The following is a 27,813-nucleotide window of genomic DNA, read 5'->3' on the forward strand; positions in this document are numbered from 1 at the left end:
GAGTGAACACCAACATTTTAGGAATCAGCGAACTAAAATAGACTGGAATGGGTGAATTTAACTCAGATGACCATTATATCTACTACTGTAGGCAGGAATCCCTTAGAAGAAATGGAGTAGCCATAATGGTCAACAAAAGAGTCTGAAATGCAGTACTTGGATGCAGTCTCAAAAACGACAGAATGATCTCTGTTCCTTTCCAAGGCAAATCATTCAATATCACAGTAATCCAAGTTTATGCCTCGACCAATCAAGCTGAAGAAACTGAAGTTGAAGGGTTCTATGAAGACCTACAAGGCCTAGAACTAACATCCAAAAAAGATGTCCTTTTCATTATAGAGTACTGGAATGCAAAAGTAGGAAGTCAAGAAACACCTGGAGTAACAGGCAAATTTGGCCTTGGAGTACAGAATGAAGCAGGGCAAAGGCTAATGGAGTTTTGCCAAGAGAACACATTGGTCATAGCAAACACCCTCTTCCAACTACACAAGAGAAGACTCTACACGTGGTCATCACCAGACGGTCAACACCGAAATCAGATTGATTATATTCTTTGCAGCCAAAGATGGAGACGGTCTATACAGTCAGCAAAAACAAGACCGGGAGCTGACTGTGGCTCAGATCATGAACTCCTTATTGCCAAATTCAGACTTAAATTGAAGAAAGTGGGGGAAAACCACTAGACCATTCAGGTATGACCTAAATCAAATCCCCAAGGACTGTTGAGGTAGGCTCCTTTATTTGTTCGCTGACAAATAAGAGCCAGCAGTGCGAAGCTAAGGGCGGTGCCGGGCTGGAAGGGAAAGGGGGCGTGTCTGACCGGAGCTTGCTCCTGGAGCATGCGCAATCTTCAGAGAAGGTGACGGGCATAAAATGCGGAGGACGGGATTGCGTAGGCGTTGTTTTTGATTGGATACAGTCTGCGCGCGAGGGGTCCTGCCTACTCGTCGCCAAGTAAACAGGGAAGGTAGGGGCGGGGCCAAGGAAGCACTGGGACCTGGTTGGCCGAGAGAAGGTTGAGGGTTTCGCGGATTGGTCCGGGGCAGGAACTCAGCTGTGTGGAGCGCACCGGGTCCCGGAGCCCGCGGCCTCAGGGATGGACGAGACGAGCCCACTCGTGTCCCCCGAGCGGGCGCAACCTCCGGACTATACCTTCCCGTCCGGCTCGAACGCTCACTTTCCGCAGGTGCCGGGGGGCGCGGTCCGCGTGGCGGCGGTGGCCGGCCCGGTCCCCTCTCCGCCGGGCTCGCCAGGCCACGACAGGGAGCGGCAGCCACTGCTGGATCGGGCCCGGGGCGCGGCGGCCCAGGGTCAAACCCAAACCGTGGCGGCGCAGGCCCAAGCCCTGGCGGCCCAGGCCGCGGCGGCGGCGCACGCTGCGCAGGCCCACCGCGAGCGGAACGAGTTTCCGGAGGACCCGGAGTTCGAGGCGGTGGTGCGGCAGGCCGAGTTGGCCATCGAGCGTGGCATCTTCCCCGAGCGCATCTATCAGGGCTCCAGCGGAAGCTACTTCGTCAAGGACCCTCAGGGGGTGAGATCGGGCTGGGGACTGCGGCCGCCAGCTTCGGGGAGGGTGGACCTGTCCCGGGGAGTTTGAGGCTTCGCACAGTCAGAGGGAGAAGGGGTTTTGAAAGGCTGCGAAAGGAGAAAACTACCGTGCGGAGCTTCGTGGGCAGGATTTTGGAATGCCCCTGGGAACTGGAGATGGAGAAACTCTGCGGAATGAAGAAATAAATCAGAACTTATTTGGTAGGGGAGTAGTAAGCGGAAAATGAAAAGAGGAAATTGACCAGATAGAGGCGAGGAGCCCTGCGGTGTAGTGGGGCAGTTGGCCTCTGGACAGAGACGTGCAGGGAGATGCTGCTTTCTAGTAGGTTCCTTAACTTTAAACTACAGACGTTTGTTCAGCTACTTACTTACTGATTTGAGCTTTGAGCCCGTCCTTTCTTTTTGGACCGATTCAGTGTTGTCACTGTTCATCCAGGAGGACCGGTGACCCATCAGGGACTCTGATGGTTCCCTTCCAGCCTTCTCTGTTGTGGGGATGTCTTCTGCCACCGATCCAGGTCTCCTATTGACAGACGTTGCTGATTGAGTGGACTCATCAGTTTCATCTGTCTGGTTATTGCTCACTTCTGAGATATTGTTCAAATCCTTTTTTATTGTTGCTCAGTTTAGAGTGTAAAGTTTGAGAAACATGGGACTGTCAGTTACCTTTTACTTTCATTTCTCATCCAGGACTAGTGTTTTTCTCACTTTTATTTTGTCCCTTGTATGTGTTTAAAGGGGGATGAGGATGGGATGGGACATGGAGTGAGGAAGGCAGCTGAAAAGTGACATTTATTCTTTTGATTAGGGTTTCCGTGGTGGCTCAGTGGTAGAGAATCTGCCTGCCAATGCAGGGGACGCAGGTTCCATCCCTGAGTTCCAGGAACATCCCCTGGAGAAGTAAATGGCAAGCCACTTCAGTATTCTTGCCTGGAGAGTCCGGTGGACAGAGGAGCTTGATGGGCTACAGTCCACAGAGTTGCAAAAGAATCAGACACAACTTAGCGACTAAACAGCCCACCAACAGATCAAACTAGGGGTGTCTTTGAAATATCAATGAGTCAAAAAAATTTTCAAGTCTTCTATGTTAATGTTCTCAGGTGGGCCAGAATGACTTACTGGAAAAATATACTATTGTTATTAAACTGATGGAGATCAGAGTTCCCTCACATTTTCCCTACATCTCTCTTATGTGAACTCTTTGAGATTGGTGGTGTGCTCTTTTGACAGGCGTGCTGAATTGCCAGGATGCACTGTGACTTGTAGCTCTTGGTTAGGATCATGTTGGATCCAGTTATTCTCCCAGGTGTTATCCCGGAATTATCACCAAGAACCTGAGAGCATTTCCACAGTCAACTCAGTTACCCTAAACGAGATGGGAAAAAGGTTTGAGAGTAAAGTTATTCCAAATCTCTCAAGTAAGGGAGTAGGGAGTTAAATCGAAAGCTCAAACAGGAACCATCACTTCTAGAAGAAAAGAAAGATAGGGGGTCCTTGGGTTTAAATGTCAGGGAGATGTTCATCATTTTTTATTTAGGAACCAGACTGAAATCTAAGATATGAATGGTTTTTATTTTGTTGCTAGCTTGTTGGCTGAAGGGGCTGAGATTATCTTTGTAAGGTACAACAGCAGGTGGAAGATTTTTGTTTTTCTTTCGTGACACTGTTACAGCCGCACTGCAACACTGGAAGTGTGTGGGTCAGCAGAGAAGTGATCTGGTGCTCTGACAGGTGGGAGTGACGCGATCTCTCAGCTCCACCTGGCAGGTCAAGTACTGTCACCGTAATACATAGCCCATGGAGAGTAGCAGACTATGGATATGTTTCTTGGTGACTTGCAGGATCTCAGTCTCCCAAATTTCCTGGCCACTGTCCTTTCTTAGATGGGAAGTCAAAATACATACGACCAAACAAAACTTATTAGTGTAACCATTCTGTTCCCACTGAGGAAAACGTGGTTCAGAGCAGAGGATCACTTCCTAAACGCTGTGGTGGTTACACTAGACCACAAACTAAATGCAGTTAGTTTTGTCATCTTTAGCCCTGCTCCAAATGTGTTTATTTATTTTGTTTAGAAATACTTAGATAGTATTTACTGTATGCCAGGTACTCTTAATGTGCTTTACAGGGCTTCTCCCATGGCTCAGCGGCAAAGAATCCGCCTGCAAGGCAGGAGACTCGGGTTTGATCCCTGGGCCGGGAAGATCCCCTGGAGAAGGAAAGGCAACCCACTCCAGTATCCTTGCCTGCAATGTCCCATGGATAGAGAAGCTTGACAGGCTACCGTCCATGTGGTCGCAAAGAGTCAGACACTACTGAGTGACTGAGCATACATACACAGATAAAAATAATGCATTAAAAAAAAAAGTGCTTTACAAATAATAATTCACTTAATACTCGTAACAGCTTCTGAGGTAGGGACTATCGTTGTCCCCACAGATGACGACACTGAGACACACAGTACAGCTCATTCGCCCAGAGTCTCAAAGCTATTAAATGCAAGGCAGGTTTCAGGCCCAGGCAGACTGGCGCCAGAGTTCATGCTTCTAACTACTAGGTCCTGCTACCTCAGAGTTAGTCATCTGAATCTCTGGTTTCTCTTTTCAGCTACCATATTGGTTAGGACTAAATTTGGCTGTGTGTGACAGACATTTTTAAATAATAATAACTTGAATAAAAGTACATTTGACTCTCATGAAAGAAGTCTCCAGACTGCCTGGAGCTGGCATGGCATTTTCCTTTATCGGGGAGACAGTATGAACAGTATGCATCTGTACGTCCAGCTGGTCAGCCATCCCTAGCATGTGGCTTCCACTTCATGAGCCAAGATGGATGCTCAGACTACAGATGTCTTGTCTGCTTTTCAGCCAGTTGGAAGAAGGAGAGGAGGAGAAAGAGAATGCCCTCTCCCTGGAAGACATTTCCTAGAAGCTGGCAGTAGACTGCTCTCCTTACATCCCATTGTCCAGAACTGAGCTTCAGTAGTGACTGGGAACTGGAGTCTTTATTTTGTCCAGCTAAAAATCGGAGACCTGTGCCCAAGGAATAAGAGGGAACAGAGATTGGGCGAACCAGCAGTTTCTGCCACAGGTACTTTTGGAGCTGGACGACCTGAAAGGTTCTTGAAGATAACAGCCCTGATTTCATTTCCCAGTTGAGAGTAGTTTCTTCCTCAGAATGAGCAAGTACGGACCTGAAACAGTAAGATGGAAAATGCTGGATCAGAAGTCATGGTAGAATGTTCAGGTCACCCTCCTCACCTACATCCTTGTGTTTCAGGTCTCAGGCTGCTCACGAAAGTAGTTTTTGAGCATTTTCTGTTTTGAGTGGCTGGTAATACTAAGCATTCATATTGCCAAATCGTAGAACAGCATATGACTGACTAGTTTATTAGGACAAATAAATGAGATACCACGTATGAAAGCCCCTGGCCTGATTCCTGGTGCTTAGCAGGAGTTCAGAGTGTTTTGCTTATTTTTTAAGTCCCATGCTGACTGACCCCTGGATTAGGCTTTCTTGGATACATGGCATTGAATAAAGCAAAAAGTAGTGTAATTCTAAAAGGATCCATTCCTATTTAGGATAGTAATTCATTAGACAATTCTAAGTGGTATTTGCAAAACAGTTGTATAGATACTTCTCACATGTCCTAGGAGCTTGGCCTTATATCAGTAATTTTCAGCCTTTTAAAAATACTTTCTTCACCAAGAGTTTGTCTTGAAAATAGTACAGTATTATTTTCCATTTTTCAAATATAAATTTATATTGTAATATTGAATGTGTTTCTTGCAGCCACCTGTGTCTTCCAGGAAATTTTGGTGTCCTCACATTTGGTTGAGAATGACACTAATAGCCAAATAAAGAATAAGGACCTCAGAGTAACTTTTTTTTAAATAATTTTATTTATTTATTTGGCTGTGCTAGGTCTTTGCTGCTGCACAGGCTTTCCTCTAGTTGTGGTGAGTGGGGGCTGAGGCTCCTCACTGTGATGGCTTCTCTTGTTGCAGAGTACACGGGTTCTAGGGCTAGGGCTTCCGTAGTTGTAGCACGTGGGTTCTAGAGCACAGGCTTAGTGGTTGTAGTGCATGGGCTTAGTTACTCTGAAGCGTGTGGTATCTTCCCAGACCAGGGATCGAATCCATTGTTTCCTGCATTGGCAGGCAGATTCTTTACCACTGAGCTACCAGGGAAGCCCCCAGAGTAACTTTTTTATTACTTAAATGTTAAGATGCAGTCATGTTTATATACCATACATAGGTGTAGTTTGGAGACTTTTAAGCATCATCAACACACCATCTGTGATAGGGAGCTGTCCCAAGCCACAGGTTAAAATCGATGAGGCAGGTTGGGTTGATAGCAGTGAACAGGAAAATAAATACAGGCTGAATCTCTTTTATTACATTCTATTTGGATCCCATCTTCTTTCAGGGTCTCACATATTTGAAGTAGTCCATCCCTCTCTTTTGTAAGGGTTAACATGTAAATCAGGCTTCTCTACCTCAATAGTTAAGTTAAAAAGTGCTGTTTCCATCCAGCCTCTACAGAATACAGACTTACCTTTTTCACTCTCATTTCCTTATGAGTGTATAGTAGAGATTTCAAGAGGTTGCATGATGTGTGATATCGAAACAGATTGAATATTAAAGAAGATGTGAGAATACAGTATTCTTCTACTGAGCTAAAGATTCGAGATTTGCAAAAATGTAAAACAATACCAGTCTTCTCACTAAAAATTGTTTTTTAAAATATAGTTATTTTTCAAAAAAACATGTCACATATATTAACATGTAATTGGTCTGTTTTTATGATTAGGTGAATTAAATAAATAGCTTTGACATTTTAATTTTAAGTTCTAATAACAGCAAATATAGATTTTGCCCATGTAAACAAAAGCTTTGGGGGTCTTTAATAGTTTTTAAAAGTTTAAAGGAATCCTGAAACCAGAAAGTTTGAGAACCATCCACTTTGTATTTACCAAACTTAAAAAAAAAAAACCACCAAACTTTTATTTTATGTTATTTCTGCATATTTCACTGTATAATATGTGTGATGTGCTTGAGTTGTCTTAGATTGTAGTGTAGCCTAGCCTCGTACACTGCTCCTTGGAGCTGCTGGACGGATACAGAAAACCCTTGGGTTTCAGGTTTCAGTAGTTGGGGGGCTGGCCCAGCCAAGTCCCGTCGCTGCCTTGTGCACTGTTCTTTTTATCCTGAACTTCATGCATTTCTGCTGCTCCGGCTACCTGCATGTTAACCCGTTCCTTAAAAGGGATTTTAGTAAGTGAGTGTTAAGGGAGGGTGTTTTTTTAAATGCTGACATCAAACTGAAGCTTTCTCCTACGTGTAAAAAGAAATTGAAAGTTTATTAAAAAAGAGAGATAATATGGTGAAATGAATTAGGCAGTATTTTTTTCTTTCTCAACCAAATAATGGTGGGTGGTTTTAGAGTTTGTTTTCTATGAATTAGGAGAATATTCTTGAGTCCTCAGTAACACAGTTGATTATGGGAAGTTAACATTAGCTTTGGAAATTAGGCCAGACGCTGCTTTATGTGTCTCTAGGAAACCCACAGGGTGCCGATACACTGTATCGGCCAACTAGGTGAACTGAAGCAACTTAGTCCTGAAAGGGACTTGTCCCCCTTCTGTCTGAATGTCCTTCTGTTCCTCCATCCTTCCCGCCCCCCACTACCCCTCTATTTGTGCATGCCAGACATTATTATTTAATGAAACCCTTGTTACACTGAGAGAATCATGATGATTAATGCTTTTAGAGTCGATGAAATGCTTTCTGATTCTCCTTATGCTGGAAGGAAATTGAGAAGTTTGAGAGGTTGGTCTGTAAATGATGCTTGGCTGCAATCTTGGCCTTTACGTTCTGCTCTTTTTTTGGCTGAGGGATCATGTGGCTTGAGGGATCTTAGGAACAGGAATCAAACCTGTGCTTCCTGCAGTGGAAGTTTGGAGTCCTAACCACTGGACCATCAGGGAATTCCCAAGTTCTGCTTTCTTTAAGTGGAAGTATTTAAGCCTCATTCCTGGTATTTTTCAGCCCCGCTAGTAGTCTTGGTTTCCCTTTCACTGAGGACCAGCTTGCTGAACTCCACCTTGTACTTCAACGAACCGACTGGTGGGTTCTGGGATGGGCCTCAAGTTGTCCTGTGGTTTCACTGCCCAGGTTCCAGAGAGTTCCGGTGGAGTCAAAAGTCATTCTCTGCGAGCTGAGCCGGTTACTACTACTGCTGCTATATGATTCAGAGCCCACGGTTGTGGAGACAGAGAGGAAGATTGCCAAAACAGGCCTCTTCCTAGCCACTTTGGATAATAATATAATTCTGAATGAACATATGCATTTGACTTTTTCCGGTGAATAAGTTTATCTTTAAGAATCAATTGATTTCTTTTGTACTTCTTTTCTCTTGCCTTCTTGCAAGGCTTCTTGAAGGGACTGGCCTCAAGATTGACCAGTTATTGTTTTAGACATATGCCTAGCTAGTTCCTAATATGAGTACTTACATATTGCAGGCAGATGAATGTATGGTTTTTGCTGTGATTGGCCATTCAGGAAATGACACCCACAGGAAAATGTCTTATGACCCAGACTAGCTTGAGTTGGCTGTGGGCTGAGGGGAGAGGGAGAGTCATATGATATTAAGATGAATCACTTGAATAGAATATTTACTTTACTTTTCTTCCTTTCAAAGTACCAGTTTGGGGACTGGAGGGAATGAGATAAATATAAAACAACCTAAGGGGGCTGACTGGCTTGGGGAAGAAAGCCTTCAGGAGGGAAGGCCTTAGTTTCTAGATTGCAGCAGCATCCCATATGTCTGAGGATCTTTGAGGATTAAGTTATTGTCTGCTAGAGAAGATGGATCTTAATCTTTGTGGCCGCTCATGTCCTGGTCTCTTGCCTATCAGAATTACTTAAAAGAACCCATACTAACCTGCTAGCAGACTCTTTTTCCTGCTGTGATTTTTCTCTTCCATTGCTTACTTAATTTGTCATTCCTAAACTTGTTATTTTAAGATGGGTGGGGGCAGTAAGGCTGATAGAGGAAGTCAGCCATTGATAAAAGAATTTTCTTAACCTCATTCCATAATACCTTACTGATTTCCTTTCAGTTGATACTTTCCTTAACTGATGTGGAGCAACAGTGAGTATTAATGTTCCTTAGAAGTTGGGGTTTGATGGTGTTAAAATCTGTTGTACCATTGATACCAGATTGGCATCTTCTTTGGCCACAGCCCTCTCTGGCAGCGTTATGCTCAGCTGCACATGTGTGCTGGTGTCTTCCCTTCAGGGGAAGTGTCTAAGTGTACATAGGGCTTGTCTGCCTGTGCCCTCTCATTTCCTTCTAGAGTCTTGCTGACCTGGTCTGTGAGCCACTGGCATGAACTTGCCTTTAACACCCTTTTCCTTTGGTCTGTGTAGAAGATCATCGCTGTTTTCAAACCCAAGAATGAAGAGCCATACGGGCAACTTAATCCTAAGTGGACCAAGTGGCTGCAAAAGCTGTGCTGCCCCTGCTGCTTTGGCCGTGACTGCCTTGTCCTCAACCAGGGCTACCTCTCGGAGGCAGGGGCCAGCCTGGTGGACCAAAAACTGGAACTCAACATCGTACCCCGCACAAAGGTCAGTGACCTGTCTTCCGGATGCCTTTCTGCCTGGCCAGAGTTTTCCTGGGCCTAAGCCCATGTTAGTGGGACTGCTAGATCCAGTGAAGGGCTATTTTTACCCTGAGTCTAGGGTTCTCGGCCTTTTTTTTTTTTTTTGGTGGGGAGTGGTATGTGCATGCTTATGGTTTGATCATCTGATGAAAGCTGTCCTGAGAAGGATACACATAAATTTTTTGCATACAATTTCAGGAGGTTCCCTTCTGATACACATGTATGGGCTCTCTGGGGCTTTGGATCCCAGGTAACCCCAAGCTGGTTAGAAACCTACCTACTTTTGTAGCTCACTCTGAGATTTCTGAGCCATTCCAGGATTTAGACACAGTCTACAATGGACTAGCTGATTGTCAGCTAAGCACTAATGCAAGGTCTGGCAAGCAGGACTCTAGGGTTGGCTGAGGGTTAGTGTAAAGGTCTGGCCTGAACACCTACAGGAAACTGACAAGGAATTCTCATCACCCATCTTTATGCTATGGAATTCTGGTGCTTGTCTGAACATTACAAAATTGGGTTCCCGGATCTAGGCAAATCCACACTTAGAATGGATTTGTACATACCTTATATGTGTTGCAGACTTAGCTGAAGTTCTAATGCAGGATCTGGACCATACCTCCCACCCTCTTTCAAAAACATGCTTAAATAAAATTGATTGTAACAGTTTCAGAAAGTTTACTGATACTGGATTAAGAAACACTCTGCTACAGGATGTCTCATGAAACCTTCCAAGGGTTCCAAGGTGAAGAAATCTTCTGGTCAGCATATGAACATCTAAGGATACATCATCACTCATTTAATATACGACTCCCTGAAATTTAGTAACAACTTAAGGTGGAACTCTGGTCTGATGCCCTATGGCTGCAGGGCCATCTTTGTATCTCTCTCTGGATCTTAATCTTCTTTGAAAATTGGATAAAAGCTATAAATTTTGTTCCCACAAAAAATATACATATTTGCAATTACTGTATATAATTTCAAGAGGATGGTTCATGGGCCAGTTGAAATCTACCCTTTGACCCACAGGAACTAGATTAAAAACCCCTGGCTGAGGTTTTCTTTGCAGGTTTAGATGGCAGACTGTGGGCAAAGAGCCTAATCAGCAGACAGGAGCTTCCCTTCAAATCTGTTTTTTCCTGTTTTCCCAGGGTATGTTACAAGAAAATGTGATAGTTGTGGATGTTTAACTATGTATGCTCCTTTGCCAAAAAACTCCAAATAAGCCAACTAGTTTGTAAGGAAGTAGAAATCAGGGAAAACTTCTTGAAATTTCCTTCTCTCATTCTCAGCACCTAGCAAAATACTATACTTCTAGTAAGTGTTCCTTAAATACCAGCTGAATCAGTGAATAGATATCAAACCATGAAAAAAGAACAGTAACAGAGATCCCCCAACCTCAGGCCAATGGAGTGAATGTTAGATATATTTGATTGTAGTTCCCGGCTCGTAGCTCCCATCTGACATCTAAGTCACCCTGCCCTTGTGTAGCGCACTCCTTCCCTTAGAGCTTTCATTCTCTCTGTGCACATAGAGTGAAGCAGCACCCTGAACATCTTATATGATGATGAATGCTCCTAAGATCTCTTGTCTAACCTGAAATCCTCCCACCAGGCCCCTCCTAGACTCTAGAAATCCTAAGTACTCCTTGCTCATCATGCTATAATCTCCCTGCTTTGCTGAGTAAGTAGCAGACCACCCAGGCCCCATGCCTGTCTGTTTTGCTTGTTCTTCTCAGTGCAGTGCCTAAGAATCAGGGATCGAGTTCAAATTCTGGTGCTGCACCTCTTTATTGAGTGATCCCTGGGTGAGTGAGTTAAGACACTCCCGCATTCTCTCCCTTTCAGTTTCCTCACTATAAAAATAGGGATATAAAGAGTTTCTCCTTGGACTTCCCTGGTGGCGCAGTGGATGGGAATCCACCAGTGCAGGGCACATGGGTTTAATCCTTGGTCTGGGAAGACTCCACATACTGCGGAGCAATTAAGCCGTGTGCCACGACTTCTGAGCCTGCATTCTAGAGCCTGTAAGCCAGCACTCCTGAACCTGTATGCCACAACTGCTGAAGCCCATGCACCCTAGAGCCTGGGCTTTGCAACAAGAGAAGCCACTGCGATAAGAAGCCCAAGCACTGTGAGGAAGAGTCGTCCTTACTCACTACAACTGGAGAAAGCCCAAGCGCAGTGGTGAAGACTCAGTGCAACCAAAATAATAAGTTAAAAAAAAAAAGAGATCCTACTTGATAGGGTGGCCATTAATATTACACAAGATAATCCATGTGGAATATGTAGCCCAGCGCCTGGCACAGTGTAAACACTCCATACATTTTAGCCTGGGGTATTTTTATGACTATTCTAATCATTAATGCCATGCCCCACAATTTCTGTTCTCCCCCATCTCTAGTCTTCCTCTTTCCCTGTTAGAGAACCTTAATGAGGCCTGAGGGTCTTTTGCATCAAAAAGTCAGCAACAAAAAATCTTGTCTTCCGTGAGACTGAGATGAGACAGAACTTTGCAAGCTTAACATAACAGCTGCTGGAGAATAGTAAGAGGAGATCTCAGTCTTTCCTGCCTCCCCACCCTTGTGACAGGATTCTATCCAGTTGATCACAGTATCTGTCACTATGGAAACGGGGCTTACAGTTGTGCTAGAGCTTCAAATAATAAGGCTCTAATTCTCACTTGATCACTATCTCTGCTCTCTGTTCCTACAAGGTTTCAGGTTATGAGAGTTTCATTAGTCATAGGGAAAGAGTGGTTAGTTACAAAAATTGATCAAAATAAATCTGATGAGGGAAAGTGTGGTATATGTCTTGAGAACAGGGTTTTCATCATAGAAGCTGGCAAGATAGTCTTAAGAAAGCCTTTTTTCCCGTTTGTTCTTGTGCCGATGTTTCCAGATTTGTAAGGTAAAAAGTGCTAACCTATAATACATCTTGGCACATCTGTTTTCGGTACCATATTAAAACTGGGTGGATGGATGGATGGATGGGAGCAAGGGAATTACTTTATGCTATCTCTAAGGTTCAAGGGCAAAATTAGTTACTTGTAATGAATTTTACAAGGCTTAGGAAAAGAAAGAATTTTCTTATAAATTTTATTTTTGGTATTTATATACTAAAACTCAGTGCTATCTGAAAGAAGCTTGTAACTCATTCATTCATTCACTTAATGAATAGGCATATGCTGGGCACTGTTTTGTACTCAGGATGCTAATGTAAATAAGATGGTTCTCATCCACCCCACATTTCATTAGTTTTAAAAAACGGATAATCACGAGACAGTGTGGTTAAGTGTGATAACGGATGTCCAAATGGATTATGGATTATCGTGGTATCTCTGCAGTTTGACAATCAAGTGTAATATTGGTGTTCCATTAAAAAATTTTAAAAAGTAATGCATGCATCTAGTGCAAAAATTAGAAGGCACAATAGATTAAACAAACCGCCCACTCTCATGGCTCAGCAGTTAAGCATTGGCCTGCAGTGCCGGAGACACAGGAGACTTGGGTTTGATCCCTGGGTCAGGAAGGTCCCCTGGAGAAGGAAACGGCAACTCACTCCAGTAATCTTGCCTGGGAAATCCCATAGACAGAAGAGCCTGGTGGGCTACAGTCCATGGGGTCACAAAGAGCTGGACACGGCTGAGCACACCCACATACCTAAACAAAGAAGAGTAATCCAGCTTCTCTCCCACCCCTGTCTTCTAGCCACTTGATTTCCTTCCTCAGAGGCAGATGTTATTACTAGTTTCTTGCTTAGTATTCCAGATATAGTCTATGTAAATACATAGCAATGCACTAAAAATTAAAACCAATTTTAACGTTTGTTTAATTTTTAAATGTAAATTATGGCACACAGTATAGAATTCAACAGGAAGTAAAAAGGTATGGAATAAAGTGCAATTTATTTTTATCTGGAGAGAGAATAGCTCCTGGACCATCTTCTCCTAACCCAGGAGCTAGCTGTGGTGTCAGCGTAATTCATTCTAGATGCTGTAACAACCCCTGGACTGCAGTGGTTAACATAGGAGTTTATCTCTTGCTCACATCAAGATCCATGTTAGTTAGGCAGCTCTCCTAGATCCATGTCACTTTATATAGCCACAAGAGATCTTGGATCCTTCCGTGATGTGGTTTTACCATCTCTGAGCCCTTCATTTCTTCCAGCTGCACAGATTGGGAAATGTGAACTAAGGATCATGGGAAATTTTAGGGGCCAGGCCTGAAAGTAATGTGCATACATCACTTTGTCAACATTGCATTGGCCTGAACTAGTCACATACTGTCTCCTACCAGTTAGAAGTGCTGAGAAATGTATCCTTTCCATATGCTGAAGAGGAACAGTACTGGTGAGCATCTAGCTATTATTCTTTGCCATTCTGGTATAGTTCCTTAAACTTCATTCTAACCTTGGTATCTCTTCTATTTCCATTGTAGGTAGTATACCTGGCCAGTGAGACCTTCAACTATAGTGCCATTGACCGTGTGAAGTCCAGGGGCAAGCGGCTTGCGTTGGAGAAAGTGCCAAAAGTTGGACAGCGGTTTAATCGCATTGGGCTACCACCAAAGGTATAGACTGCACCTAGGTGGCTCATCAAAGGTGGTGATTATAATGGCATAACCATCCAAGAGGTGAAATAAGGTGTCTGCAGACTCACCTTTGGACACTTGAATAGCCTGCCTGAGGCACCAGTCTTATTCATTTCGTCGAGGGCCTAAGGTGTGAGGAGTAATTCTCCAGAGAACAGAGACTATAACTTCCTTACTTGACTCCTCTGGACCATTTAACTGTGCCTTTTGAATTTGGATGAGCAATTACTGTCACCACCCTTCTCTAATATGAACTCTATAGGGCCTTCGTGGGTACCTGGCTTACTCCTGGGATCTTTGGACTTGGGCTGTAGGGAAATACTTCTTCTGTTCTTCCTTTTTGGTTGCAGGTTGGTTCATTCCAGCTCTTTGTTGAAAGCTACAAAGATGCAGACTACTGGCTACGGCGTTTCGAAGCGGAACCCCTTCCTGAGAACACTAACAGGCAACTGCTCCTGCAGTTTGAGCGGTTGGTGGTCCTGGACTACATCATCCGCAACACTGGTGAGCAGCTGTGGGTGGTCCTGTGCCCTGTGCCTGGCTGTGAGGAGCCACAGGGCAGACATGGAGCCTTGCTTGCAGAGCTTGGTATCAGAGTACCCTGTCAGGATGAGTTTTTAATAAGACAGAAGGGTTATACACATTGGAGAGGGTGCTGAAAATACTTTTTTCTAGACCAGCTTTGTCTAGGCATATCATGTGTAATTATCAGAGGCGGTGAGTACTTATGTTTCATCTTCGCCTCTCTCCCAGTCTCGTACAGAAGACACTTTGGCTCTTCTAAAGCAGCACAAAGAGTGCTCTCATCCTTGATCCTTAGTCATTCGTGGTAGCCTAGCCTAGTACAGGACAGTTTTGTCTTTAAATACCACATCTAAGTGGACTCATATCTTCCCAGGTGGCGCTAGTGGTAAAGAGCCTACCTGCCAGTGGAGGAGATGTGAGAGGCCCTAGTTAGATCCCTGGGTCAGGAAGATCCCCTGGAGGAAGGCATGGCAACCCGCTCCAATACCCTTGCCTGTAGAATCCCATGGACAGAGAAGCCTGTCAGGCTACAGTCCATACGGGGTCTCAAAGAGTCGAACACGACAGAAGCAACTTAGCATGCATGCATTCAAGTGGACTCATACAGTATTTTCATTCTGTGACTGGCTTAGTCACTTAGCATAATATCCTCAGTTCTTCCATATTGTAGGATGTGTCAGAATTTCTTTCCTTTTTAAGGTTGAATAATAGTCTTTGTGTGTATATGCCTCATTTCACTCATCCATTCATCTGTAGACAGACATTTGGGTTGCTTCCACGTTTTATCTATTGTGAATAATTCTGCTGTGAACATGGGTGTACAAATATCTTTGAAACCCTGCTTTCAGTTCTTTTGGGTGTGTACCCAGAAGTAGAATTGCTATATCATATGGTAATTCTGTGTTTAGAACTTTGAGGAACTGCTATACTGTTTTCCATAGTATGGAAAACATTTTACAGCTGCATCGTCTTACATTCCCAAGAGCAGTGCATGAGAGTTCCTGTTTTTCCACATTTTCACCATCAGTTGTTATATTCTGGGTCTATATATAAATATATATGTATAGTAGCCATCCTAATGCTAATAGGTATGAGGTAGTATCTCATTGTAGTTTTGATTTGCATTTCACTAACGACTAGTGCGAGATCCAACCAGTCCATCCTAAAGGAGATCAATCCTGGGTGTTCTTTGGAAGGACTGATGTTGAAGCTGAAACTCCAATACTTTGGCCACCTGATGCGAAGAGCTGACTCATTTGAAAAGACCCTGATACTGGGAAGGATTGAGGGCAGGAGGAGAAGAGGATGACAGAGGATGAGATGGTTGGATGGCATCACCGACTCAATAGACATGGGTTTGGGTGGACTCCGGGAGTTGGTGATAGACAGGGAGGCCTGGCGTGCTGTGGTTCGTGGGGTCGCAAAGAGTCGGACATGACTGAGCGACTGATCTGAACTGAACTGAATGACTAGTGATGTTGAACATCTTTCCGTGTGCTTTTCCCATACGTGCTAAGTCGCTTCAATTGTGTCCAACTCTCTGAGACTGTATGGACTGTAGCCTGCTGATGGTCGTTCCGTCCTTGTCAAACTTTGTTTGATTATATATGCAAAGGTTTATTTCTGAACTCTGTAATCTAGTCCATTGGTCTGTCTCTGTGTCAGTACTACACTGTTTGATTACTATAGTTTTGTAGTAAGTTTTGTAATAAGTTTGTAAGTTTTGGAGGAAGTGTGATTCCTCCAGCTTTACTCTTTTTCTGGATTGTTTTGGCTCTTTGGCGGTCCCTTGAGATTTCATATGAATTTTAGGATAGGTTTTTCTGTTTCTGCAAAAAACATCATTGGGATTTTTATACAACTGCATTTAATCTCTAGATTAGTTCATCTTCAGTAGTATTGCTGTCTTAACAGTATTAAATCTTCCAATCTGTGAACATGAGGTATCTTACCATTTATTTATGTCTCTCTAATTTCTTTTAGCAATATTGTATAGTGTTCATTATACAAGTCTTTTACCTCCTTAGTAAACCAATTCCTAAGTGTTTTATTCTTTTTGATGATATTATGAATGGGTTTGTTTCTTAATTTCCATTTTGAATTGTTCATTGTTATTGAATAGAAATGCAGCTGATTTCTGAGATTGACTTGGTATCCTGATCCTGACTTTTGTTGAGTTTATTAGATCTAACAGTTTTTTGTAGAATCTTTAGGGTTTTCTGCATAAGAACATATCATCTATAGAGATAATTTTACCTTTTCATTTCCAATGTGCATGCTTTTTCTTTCTTTTCTTGCATAATTGCTCTATTCTTTCAGTACTATGTTGAGTAGAAGTGGTAATATTGGGCATTTTTCCTTTGCACTAGATCTTAGAGGAAGAACTTTTAGTCTTTCAGTATTGAATATGATGTTTGGTCTGGATTTTTCATATATGACTTTTATTTTGAGGTACTAGTCTGGTGGTGACAAATTTTCTGCTTTGTTTGTCTGAAATTGTCTTTACTTCAGCTTCATTTTTGAAGGATATTTTTACTGTACATAGAATTTGAGATTGGCAATTATTTTCTTTCAGCGGTATTTAAAAAACATTTCATTAATCTTCTTGCTCCCATGGCTTCTGTGGAGAAGGAAGTTGTCCATATGGTAGCTGTATTTTTCATTTCCTGAATTTCTATTTTGATTCTTTTTTGTAGATTATTCTTTTCTGCTGATACTCTTATTTCTTAAACATATTAAGGATTTTATCTTGAACATTTCAGAGCATATATCTTTCTTTGGGGCCCCTATAGATTTATTTGAATTTTCTGTTGTTTTCGTGTCATCTTGTCTCTTTGTATACCTTGTTATTTTTAAGTGTCAGATATTGTATATCAAAAACTGTAGAATTATTTGGAGGTCAAGGATATTGATATCAGTCCTGTCTGGAAGAAGATGTTTGCCTCTGGCAAGCTGCTGGGGTCATCAGAAACCTAGGATCACATTAATTTTAGGTATTGAGAAGAAATTCTGCTTACTTCCAAGGTGTTAGCCCTTTAGGTTTCAACGCAGAGCATGGATGATCTACCAGGGTTTCCTCCTCCTTGCCAGTCACCAGGCCGTAGTTTTGTCTCCCTAGCTCCCTGGGGCTGTTAGCATACTGTTCTACCTCTCAGCCTCGTAACCAACTCTTCCCAAATCAGCAGCAGGTGCTGTAAGAAAAAAGAAGCCACAAAGGGTGGACTCCCCTCTCTGGAGTCTTTTTCTCCCAGATCATGACAGTCTAATTCTTAAGGGTCTTATAAAATCTCCAGTGCCTTCAAGAAATTTTAAAACATTTTGTCTATAATAGTATGATTGGTTTCCATGTGTCAGAATGTCTAATTCACCACTACTGAATGTGGAAATCACCCCAGTTTTGTCTATTAACTTCATATTTCTGTTCACAGATCGAGGCAATGACAACTGGCTGATCAAATACGATTGTCCAATGGATAGTTCTAACTCTCGGGTAAGTGGTAACTCGGTATCCTTTTAAGGAGAGGATGAGGTGGGGTATATGCATAATATGGAAGCACATAATAGTGTGATATTTAGGTCACATAAGTTCAGAGGAATCAGGATAGCACACGTCTTTAAAATTGAGGTTAATATTTGGTAGTCGTTGTTCAGTTGCTAAGTCATGTCTGACTCTTTGCGACCCTGTGGACTGTAGCCAGCCAGGCTTCCCTGCCCTTCACTGTCTCCTGGAGTTTGCTCAAACTCGTGTCCATTGAGTCCATGATGCCATCCAACCATCTCATCCTCTGTCACCTCAATTTGTTTTTTTAAGGAATATCCTGCTGGTTGATTTTAAGAGAGAGAGAAGGAAGAAAAGTTCAAATAAATTGGGAACTTGTTGCATACTCTGTGCCTTCTTTGAAGATTCACATTGTGTGGGAGCATAGTAAAGGTCTGAGCAATAATGCATCAGTGCACCTGTGTGATTTCATTTGGCCTGGTGATTTCTAAACCTTTGACCATGGAATACTTTTCTCACAAGACTACAGTTCCACAAAATATCAGTTTAGAAAAAGCTGCTTCCTACAACTTTCTCTACGCTCTCATTGCTTTTCTATTCCACCACACTTCCCCTGTGCATTTTAAAAACTTAGCAGGAAGGCTGCCTGGAGAAGGAGAGTAAGATTGACTTTTATTCTTTTTAGTGTTTTTTCCCGCTTCCAGTTTTATTGAGATATAATTGATAAATAACACTGTGCAAGTTTAACATGCGCATTGTGATGATTTGATGCACATATATACTGCAAAGTGTTTCCCACAGTAAGGTCAGTGGTTCTCAAATTCTGTACATCAGAGCTTATTAAAAACAGTATAGATTCTACAAGACTTTCCTCCATTAGATCTCAGGTAACACTGAGGATCTCACACTTTTAGTAAGGTATCCCAGAGGATTCTGGTACAGGTATCCTGAGCCCACCTGCCCTGTTCTGTGTTGGCACTAGTTAACCTGAGCATGGAGCCAAGTACACAGTCATGGGAGGGTCTGACACGTGCTGTCCCAGGCAGCCTCTTGCACTCTCTGCACTCAGCTCTCGTCCTTTTCCTCTTAATGCCTCTGTGAAGCAGAGGAACAGATTCCGTTGTGCAAATGCAACCGGCTGTTATCATCCACGGTTCTAGTATCTTGCTGGAAAATGTCACCACCAGTGAAGTGGCCACTGAGTCAAAGGTCCACATGAAAGGACCTTGACTGACTTATAACTGATTTTTCTTCCTTTTTTTTAATGGGCTTCCTAGGTAGCTCAGCTGGTAAAGAATCCACCTGCAATGCAGGAAGAGACCCCGCTTCAATTCCTGGGTTGGAGAGTTCCCCTGGAGAAGGGATGGGCTATCCACTCCAGTATTTTTGGTTTTCCTTGGTGGCTCAGACAGTAAAGAATCCACCTGCAATGTGGAAGACCTGGGTTCAATCCCTGGGTTGGGAAATTCCCTGGAGGAGGCTATGGCAACCCACTCCAGTATTCTTGCCTACAGGATCCCATGGACAGAGGAGCCTGGTGGACTATAGTCCATAGGGTCGCAAAGAGTCAGACACAACTTTTTGTCCTTTTTTAGACCCTTAGGGTTCTCACTGCCTTTCCCTGTGAGAAATGGCTTATAGTTCTCTTTTGTTATTGTCATTTCCTGTGTTACCAAGGACTGTGACAACTTTTGAGGAAGTGTACCTTTTCTAAGAGAAAGGGACTCTGAGAACCTGGAATTAGCCAAATCAAAGTGTCATAAATATAGTAAGTCCAGGTAACAATTTGGAAACCAGTTCAGAGATTGAGTAAGGACCGGTGCCTGAGCAGGTTGAGATGGGAGCCTTTGCTGCTACTTTAAAGTTCTGGAGGAAGGTGGGACTCCCTAAATATTTAGTCTTCCCTTGCTCTTTAGGACACAGACTGGGTGGTGGTGAAGGAGCCTGTTATCAAGGTGGCGGCCATAGATAATGGGCTGGCTTTCCCTTTGAAGCATCCTGACTCCTGGAGGGCATGTAAGTCTCAAGACCACTGTGGTCTGGCTCTTTTCTTGCTCTTTCTCAGTGTTCTTATCTGTGCAATGAAGAGAATAATACCTCTATCACAGGATTGTTCTAAGGACTAATGCAATAATGCAGCTCAGCCCCTGAGCACAATGGCTGGCGCACGGCAACTACTCCACAGTGTAAACTGTTAGTATCCTTTTCCCCATACATTATTCCCACCAGAAGCACAGAGCTGAGTTTTCACATCTCTATGTTGCATTTTTCTTAGTCTTTCTGAAGACTGTCTTATCATAATTTATTTGATTTGTGTTTCTAAATATAAGCTGCTGTTCCTGTTCTGTCTTCCTTGTCGACATCCTGGAAACCAACCCCTGGCCCCATTATAACTGAGAAACCTTTAGAAAGAGAGAGATACAAGTAGGGCGTTACTAGTCCCTTTGCAATACTTGTCTGTCTTTTGAGAAGGAGCGTCTCAGTGTTTCAGTGGCAAGTATTGATAATTGCTTCTAGATAGGCTTGCATCTTGAAAAGTCATATAATGTCAGGGAAAGAGCACAGGCTCAGGGATTAGACAGACCTGGGTTTGAATCCCGGTTTCTCCACTTAACTGTTTAACCTTTAGGGTTAGCAACCCCTGTAACTTTAATTTTCTGTTGTATTTCAAATAAGAGGGATATCCAACTTTACCCGTGCTCTGATAGGTGGAGGACATAGATGGACAGGGACTTTTTCAACACTAGCTTTGATTTTGACTTTTCCTCTTTTCAGATCCTTTTTACTGGGCCTGGTTGCCCCAGGCAAAAGTCCCGTTCTCTCAGGAGATTAAAGATCTGATTCTTCCAAAGATATCAGACCCTAACTTCGTCAAGGACTTGGAGGAGGATCTGTATGAACTCTTCAAGGTTAGCCCTGGGAACCTTAGCCTTAAAACCATATGGAAAAAAGAATTCCAGCGGTTTTCCTAATTTGTCCGGATACAAGCCAAGATAGAATGGAAACATCCTCTGGCTTGTGTTAGCCAGTGGAGAGCACGGTTTCCTCCCTGAGGACAGCAAGACCTAGTTTGGGTTGGTGTGAAAACAGTTGGCAGCTGGGCGGAGTCACACTGGTTCATGTCCTGTGTGTCATGCGGCTGCAGTGTGTCTACAGAGCTCTCATTCTCAGATGGAGCCCCAGAGCCTGGAGTTCTTCAGAGTCAACCATGAAACTGAGGACAAGATGGTTACTTGTTCTCTATTTTGCTGTCTGTGAAATAGGGAGTCATCGGGGTTGGGGTGAACATCACTAAGTCGCCTAAACTTCCTGAGGGTTTTCTAGTTGGGGGAGGAAAATGGGTTCTTCTGAGGCATTCATGCAGGTTATATCTCCTTCTGCCCTTCTTTTGCAGAAAGATCCTGGTTTTGATAGGGGCCAGTTCCATAAGCAGATTGCTGTCATGCGGGGGCAGGTAAGCCTGGGACGTCCTCCTGGTGTCATCCCCAGGGTTTCTCTGAGAGGGTCATATGCTCATGTTGAGTGAGTGTGTAAAGGCCGTATGTCACACCCATTTTAGTCTGTGCCATCCACGCTTGTGACTCTGTCTTAACACCTAAGAGGAAAGGTAGCCATCTCAGATCTCCCACCTCTTCCATGGTATCAGACATTTGGTGAAGTACCTACTATGTGCTTGGTTCTGTGCCACTTGCTTGATAGTTCATTGGTGGATTTAGCTGGTGGTCTGGGTCCTCAGGTTGCTCAAGGCAGCTGTAACCCCTGGTGGTTAAGAGCTAGGCTCTGGAGTCAGACTGCTGCTTCACCACTCCCCAGCACTATGGCCTTAGGCAGGAGCTTCTGCTTCCTTTTTATAAAGTAGGACAGTTACCCGACTTTGCAGAGTTGGTCAGAGAATCACATAAGATTATGTGTACCAAGTGTTTAGTAAAAACCATGCCTGGCACATGGTAAGCACTCAGATGCTGGTCATGGTTATAATTTTTGTTGTTATAGTTACAAGCCACATTATTTCTTCTTTCTCCCCTTCATCTTCAAAGAGAACCAAGGAAACCACCAAGGCATTGTTGATCTTCCATAGCAGAGCAAAGAACAGCTTGAAAATTGCCTAAAAGCTCGAGGACACTGACATTCTGCATATCACTTTGAAGTCTTAAAGACAGCTGGAATAGCCTAGCAGTTAGGGCACAAACTGGTCAGGGTGCATGATTTGAAGCCTGACTCTGCCATTTATTAGCTGTGAGGTCTCATTGAGTTACTTAATCTCTCCTCCTTTTAATTTCTCCACCTGTAACATGGGATTAATAACAGCACCTATCTCATACGGTTATTATGAGATCAATGATTGAAAACAGTTGGAGTAGTGCTGGTATATTGAAGTACTCAATATGGGTTAGCTATTTTACTAGGGTTTTGTATACAGCTCCTCACATCTTTCGGAGAAGGCAATGGCACCCACTCCAGTACTCTTGCCTGGAAAATCCCATGGACGGAGGAGCCTGGTGGGCTGCGGTCCATGGGGTCGCTAGGAGTCGGACATGACTGAGCGACTTCACTTTCACTTTTCACTTTCATGCATTGGAGAAGGAAATGGTAACCCACTCCAGTGTTCTTGCCTGGAGAATTCCAGGGACGGGAGAGCCTGGTGGGCTGCCGTCTCTGGGGTCACACACAGTCGGACACGACTGAAGCGACTTAGCAGCAGCAGCAGTCTCACATCTTTGAAGGACAGGAAGCTTTTCTCAGTCATAATTATCCAGTTAACCTCTTTCCTCCATTTAGCAAAAGGCTTCTGTTGAGGGCAACTCTTGAGCTTACCAAACCCGTTTTCTCTAGAAATGGGACAGACAGAGGATGTAATAGCTGTAGTTATTAGAGCTGCCTGAATACCATAATGTGGTCTTCCTACATTTCCCAAATAATGTAAAGGCCCAGTTAGGCTGGCAGAATTGTTAGAAATCTTAAAAGCCACGTGACGTACTCTGGTATTGTGAAACTCAGCATAAAGGAACAAACTTCTTCTCTAGTTTGTGTAGATTGTACCTCTGTCCCTATTGTACTGTCTTCTCTAACCCCTTCCCAGTCTCTTGCAAACACAGCAACTTTCCTCTCATTATATTTAGTTAAGGCCATTATCTAGAGTGGCAAAAGGCAGAGGGGCGGGGGTTGAGAGAGAGACATTTTAGCTTTCTTTCCATCATGTGCTCTTAATGTCCTTTGAGAGCGGGTGGCATTTTACAACCTAGAGTGCCTACCTCTGAAACTGTCAGGATGAGTCATGGATGAGTGTCTAGCTCCTCCTCCTAGCACATGGGTAAAAGGAACGCACCACCTTCTATCTGCCTGAGCCGCAGTCATGGAGTGGACTGTACAGTGGCCTGGAGCCAAAGGGGAAGAATGGGGAACCCTGGAGAGATGGATTCGGGTGATAGAGTTGTTACTCACCATAAAGGCTTCTAACCAGACGTGAGATAAAGAATGCAGGGTCTGAGGGAAAACTTTAGGTAACATCTTCAAAGGCAGTATTTCTTTTTTGGCATTATGTACCTGCTATAAATTTTTCTTCAACTTTTAAATTAGGAACATTTCAAACCTCAGTAAAATTGAAAGAGGGGAGTCATCTAGACTCACCAGTCATTACATTTAATTAGCCACGTTTGCTTTATCTCATATCTCTAAATGTTATCTATCTGAATATTATCTATACATCTGTATAATTTTATCTCTTTTATAATTTGTCTCTCTCCCTAGATAGATAGATGTAGCCACGTTTGCTTTATCTCATATCTCGAAATGTTACCTATCTGAATATTATCTATACATCTGTATAATTTTATCTCTTTTATAATTTGTCTTTCTCCCTAGATAGGTAGATTTTGTTTGTTTGCATCTGGCCAAATCTTTTGGAAGTAAGTTGTAGACAGTTTGACGTTTTACCCCAAAGACGTAAATGTACTTGAAAGGTGGCTTCTAACCTGAAGACCCAGCCAGAGAGGTAGTAAAATCCTGTGTCATAAGCTGGATGGTCTCCTGCATGGTCCACTCTAATTCCATTTGAACCTCCTCTTAGTTCTCTGCCCTGATCTTGTACTCAAGGCTCTTTGAAGCAGTGTAGGGTGCTCACAAATACGAAGACAATGAATTTAAAAAGGAACTCATTACTGGTAGGATCCACTTCTGACCTCTGATCCAGGTGAACTCTGCCTCTTTGAGGGTAGCATTTGTAGGCCAAGGATCGTTATGGCTCAAGGCCTGTGTGTCTGTGTGACTGGGGGCAGCCGCCCAGCCACCCCTCTCGTGTGTCTCCGGCCTGGCTGTGGAGATCTTCAGCATCCAGCAGTTTAAAGGCTGTGGGAGGAGCACCTCAGCCTGTTCTTTCCTATCAGAAGATGCATGCTGGTGGCTGCGATTGTGACAGGGGAAGGAAATGTGCCCCTCTGCTCACAGGCCTGCAGTGTCTGCAAAATACAGGCAAAACTGTGACGAGCCAAACATACTGTGGTATCCTGGAACAGAAAAAAGCAGTACTGGAAAAGCTAGTGAAATCCGAGTCAGGTCTGGAGTGTGGTTAATACTTATGTTCCAATGTTGATTTCTTAGTGTTAGTAAAGGCACCATGGTTATAGAAGATGATCAAATTAGGAGAACTTGGGTAAATGGTACATATGTTTGTAACTTTTCTGTAGGTATAAAATTATTCTAAAGTAAAAATTTATTTAAAAAAAAGATGACAGCATGAGAGGTCGAGTTCAACTGAAATGGCTTTTATTTTTTAAATACATAGTCTTTGTAGGAAAATCAGAAAATAAGGATAAACTAAAATCACTCTATCTCTAGGTCACCTTTCTTGACCCAAAAATAATCACTGCCAACCTTTAAGACTTTTTTCCTCTGTAGATAAGAAAATAGGATTTTAGAAAATAAAGGTGGGGATCACACTAATACTGGTTCCTTATCTCCTTTCTTTTCTGTCCAAGACATTGTGATCAGTTTTCCATGCCCGCAGAATATGTTTTTTAATTGCTTGTTTCTAATCCCTTAAATTATTAACTGATCCCGTACTCTCGGGCATTTATATAATTTTCAGTTATAAACCATACTGCACTGTATAGATTGAAACTTAAGTGTTTTGTGCATGTCAATGATTGTTCCCTTAATCCTTAAAAATGAAGTTGCTGAGTCAGAGGGCTTGTCCACTTTTAAGCCTTTATGGTCCACTTGCCTTTCTGAAAAACTGTTCCATGATCTGAACACTCCCCAACTCTGAGTCGGTATCTTCTGTATCTTTACTAACTAGACAGGCGAAAGAGGAGGTATTTGTTTTCATTTGTATTTTTTTTTCATTTGTATTTTTTAAAAAGGTAGAGAGGTTTCCATTTTCTGTGATTGCCCTCTTACATTCTTACTTTAGTAAATAGCCTATTGGTACAGTTTTCCATTAGTGTCTGGTTTATTTTTGTATTGATTTACAGGAGCACTCTGCCTGCAGGTCTCCCTTCGGAGGCAGACCAGGATGCCTAGGCACTGCTCTCACTCATCTCCTTTCCCCCCCTGCAGATCCTAAATCTGACCCAGGCCCTGAAAGACAACAAGTGTCCCCTGCACCTCGTCCAGATGCCGCCTGTGATTGTTGAGACGGCCCGTTCCCACCAGCGATCTTCTAGCGAGTCCTACACACAGAGCTTTCAGAGTCGGAAGCCCTTCTTCTCCTGGTGGTAGCCCCAGAGACAGACAAAGGCATATTGTCTGAGACTTGGGCTGGGAGGAAGCCTGGGGAGCTGGTTGCAAGAAAGCCAGAGAAGCTGGTGGAGATCAGTGCTCTTAAGAGCCCTCCCTGTCTGCTCACCACTCCCTCCGAGCTTTCCCAGGCCCCGGGAGAAGCATGAGCAGAGGGAGAGGTGCTGTGGGCCCTCCTGAGCGCGGGGGAGGGCTGGCGCTCCATGCAAGCCGTCCGGATGGGGGGAAAGGAGCATCTCCTGGGGGCAGGCTGGGAAAGTCCCTTCCCTCCTGGACACCCTGCTCTGTTGCTATTCCTTGTTATATTCTGCATCAGAAAAAATACAAATACAAATTTCAGTACTAGTAGCAAAACCCAGGTAGAATCCCAGACCCTCTCATGGCAAAACCTCTGATCCAGACCTAAATGTGCATGGACCCAAACATCCAGGTGTCTCACAGTTCCTTACTGTGCGGACCAAGGCAGCTGGGTGACTCGCAGTGCCAGGACAGACAGAAGCCACACTTCCCTTTTGTGTCTTGCCAAGTCTTCTTTCTGTCTTCCTCCCACCAGTGCAATAGGTTGACTCCAGACATGATTTTCACAGTGGGGGGACATCTGCTCTGGAACTCCCAGCAGTTTTACAGCGATTGTCTACATCACCTCTGCTCCCTTCCCCGCTGGGGACCCAGCCCCTCTAGGCCAGGACTGTAGGTTGCTTATCACTCAGGCAAAGACAGGAGGGAGGAAGTTACCTCCCCAGCATGGGAACATGATCCATACCACTAAGTATATGCTGGAAGCTGTGATGTTCTGTGGGTGGGCTTACCCCTGCCTTGCTCCCCTAGTCCTTGGCCCTGGCTAGAGACGACAGACTTTTCCAGTCTGCTGATTTATTCCTGTTGTTTTTGATGTTTTTTCTCAACTCTTTTGACTTGATAGGTTCGGTTCTGGGTTCTGGAGTGGCTCTCGATGAGGGTTCTAGGGTGGGTCTAGTTCATGAGAGGACAGGATATTAAGTCCTTGGGTTTCTTTGTGTGATACCACTGCTGCTGGGTGGAGGCAGCGAGACTTGTATTCTGCCTCCTAATTAGCAGCTTCCCTTTGCTCCCTGACTTCTTGTTCCAGGCCAGTTTTTCTATGGCTTCTCGAGAAAGGTGGGGCCCTAAGGAGAGAGGTGTTCCCACTGTCCCCAGTGCCTGCCCAGCCCAGTGTGCACCTTCTTGCTTCCATGTCTCTTTCCGCTCAGCTCTCCCCCTTACCAGCTGTCCGAGCCCTTTCTACACCAAAGCAAAGAATGGCCTCAGTGGGGAGTACAGAGGGTGCCACCCATGGCTATGGGGCAGCCCTGGACGGTTCAAGTTTCTGGCACCCTGCGATTGGTCAATCAGCCTTGGAAAGAAACTATCTTGAAGGTTTGAAAACCAACCAAAGAAAAGGAGTGGGGACTGTTGCTGTGTGCCCTCTGCTTGCCTAGCTCCCGCTATTGCAGGAAGCAGAGCGGAGGTGTGCAGTCCTCTTGTCTGCTGGGCTGGTCCTCTTCCAGTACAGCCCCCAGGAGCCAGCTTACCCTGGGCTTCCGCCCCGCCAACAGAAGTCTCTGGAGCTGGGTGTGCATACCCTGTGGACAGAGGCGCTGCTCTCCGCCAGCCCTAGCCCTGACAATCCCATTGAGCTGACCTGGACTTTGGCCTTGGGGACCATGTTTGTGAGAACTTGGGAGCAGCAGGGCTCCCAGAGGCCGGAGGGGACCAGGGTATATTTAGCTCTCCACAGACATCTGTTTATAAATGTGTTGTTGAATTGCCCCACCTGGGGTGGAGAGAGCCTGAGCCATCTAAAGGGCTGGTTGCTTCCCCCACCGAGCAGATCTTCACGTTGCCCTCAGCCAGACCAGCTCTGGGATGCAAAGGAAATTGGGTCCAATGTAAGAGGGAGCTGGTCCCAGTCCTGGCAGGTGAAAGTACGGGGCATCCTTTCTTGGCCCACATCCATTCTCCTTGAAGCCTGTACTCAGGTTGCCTTGAATGTGGACTTTGGGAGAGCCCGGGCCCTGAGTGCCAGGGCAGGCTTTTGGGTGGCCCTCACGAAGCTGCCCGGCCCAGCCCTCTGCCAGCCATCGGCCCATCTCCCAGTGTCAGGGAGTGGAGGCTGGGCTGTGAGAGTGCCGCTGCCTCTGTATTGTTCTTCTAATGCACTGTAGAAATTGTATATGTAATGTATTTAAATCAATGCAAATGTATGAATAACAAGTCCAATTCCGACCTTTT

General features: G+C 44.1%; 1 protein-coding gene across 1 annotated transcript; it reads left to right on the forward strand.

Annotated features, from left to right (window-relative positions):
• Positions 1 to 1,009: 1,009 nt before the first annotated feature.
• On the forward strand, positions 1,010 to 27,807 carry PI4K2A (phosphatidylinositol 4-kinase type 2 alpha). Its single transcript, XM_006061152.3, has 9 exons — positions 1,010 to 1,531; positions 8,982 to 9,182; positions 13,653 to 13,784; positions 14,156 to 14,309; positions 17,759 to 17,820; positions 19,746 to 19,845; positions 20,605 to 20,738; positions 21,224 to 21,283; positions 25,384 to 27,807. Exons 1-9 carry the CDS (start codon positions 1,097 to 1,099, stop codon positions 25,543 to 25,545), a joined length of 1,440 nt encoding a protein of 479 aa, XP_006061214.1. The 5' UTR covers positions 1,010 to 1,096; the 3' UTR covers positions 25,546 to 27,807.
• The last annotated feature ends 6 nt before the right edge of the window (positions 27,808 to 27,813 follow it).

This window comes from Bubalus bubalis, chromosome 23, assembly GCF_019923935.1.
Source record: "Bubalus bubalis isolate 160015118507 breed Murrah chromosome 23, NDDB_SH_1, whole genome shotgun sequence".
In the NCBI taxonomy this organism is placed as follows: Eukaryota; Metazoa; Chordata; class Mammalia; order Artiodactyla; family Bovidae; genus Bubalus; species Bubalus bubalis.

Coding starts and splice junctions, on each gene's coding strand:
- PI4K2A (XM_006061152.3), top strand. CDS start 1,097: ATGGACGAGACGAGCCCACTCGTGTCCCCCGAGCGGGCGCAACCTCCG. Junction 9,183..13,652: donor ACATCGTACCCCGCACAAAG/GTCAGTGACCTG, acceptor TTTCCATTGTAG/GTAGTATACCTGGCCAGTGA. Junction 20,739..21,223: donor ATCTGTATGAACTCTTCAAG/GTTAGCCCTGGG, acceptor CTTCTTTTGCAG/AAAGATCCTGGTTTTGATAG.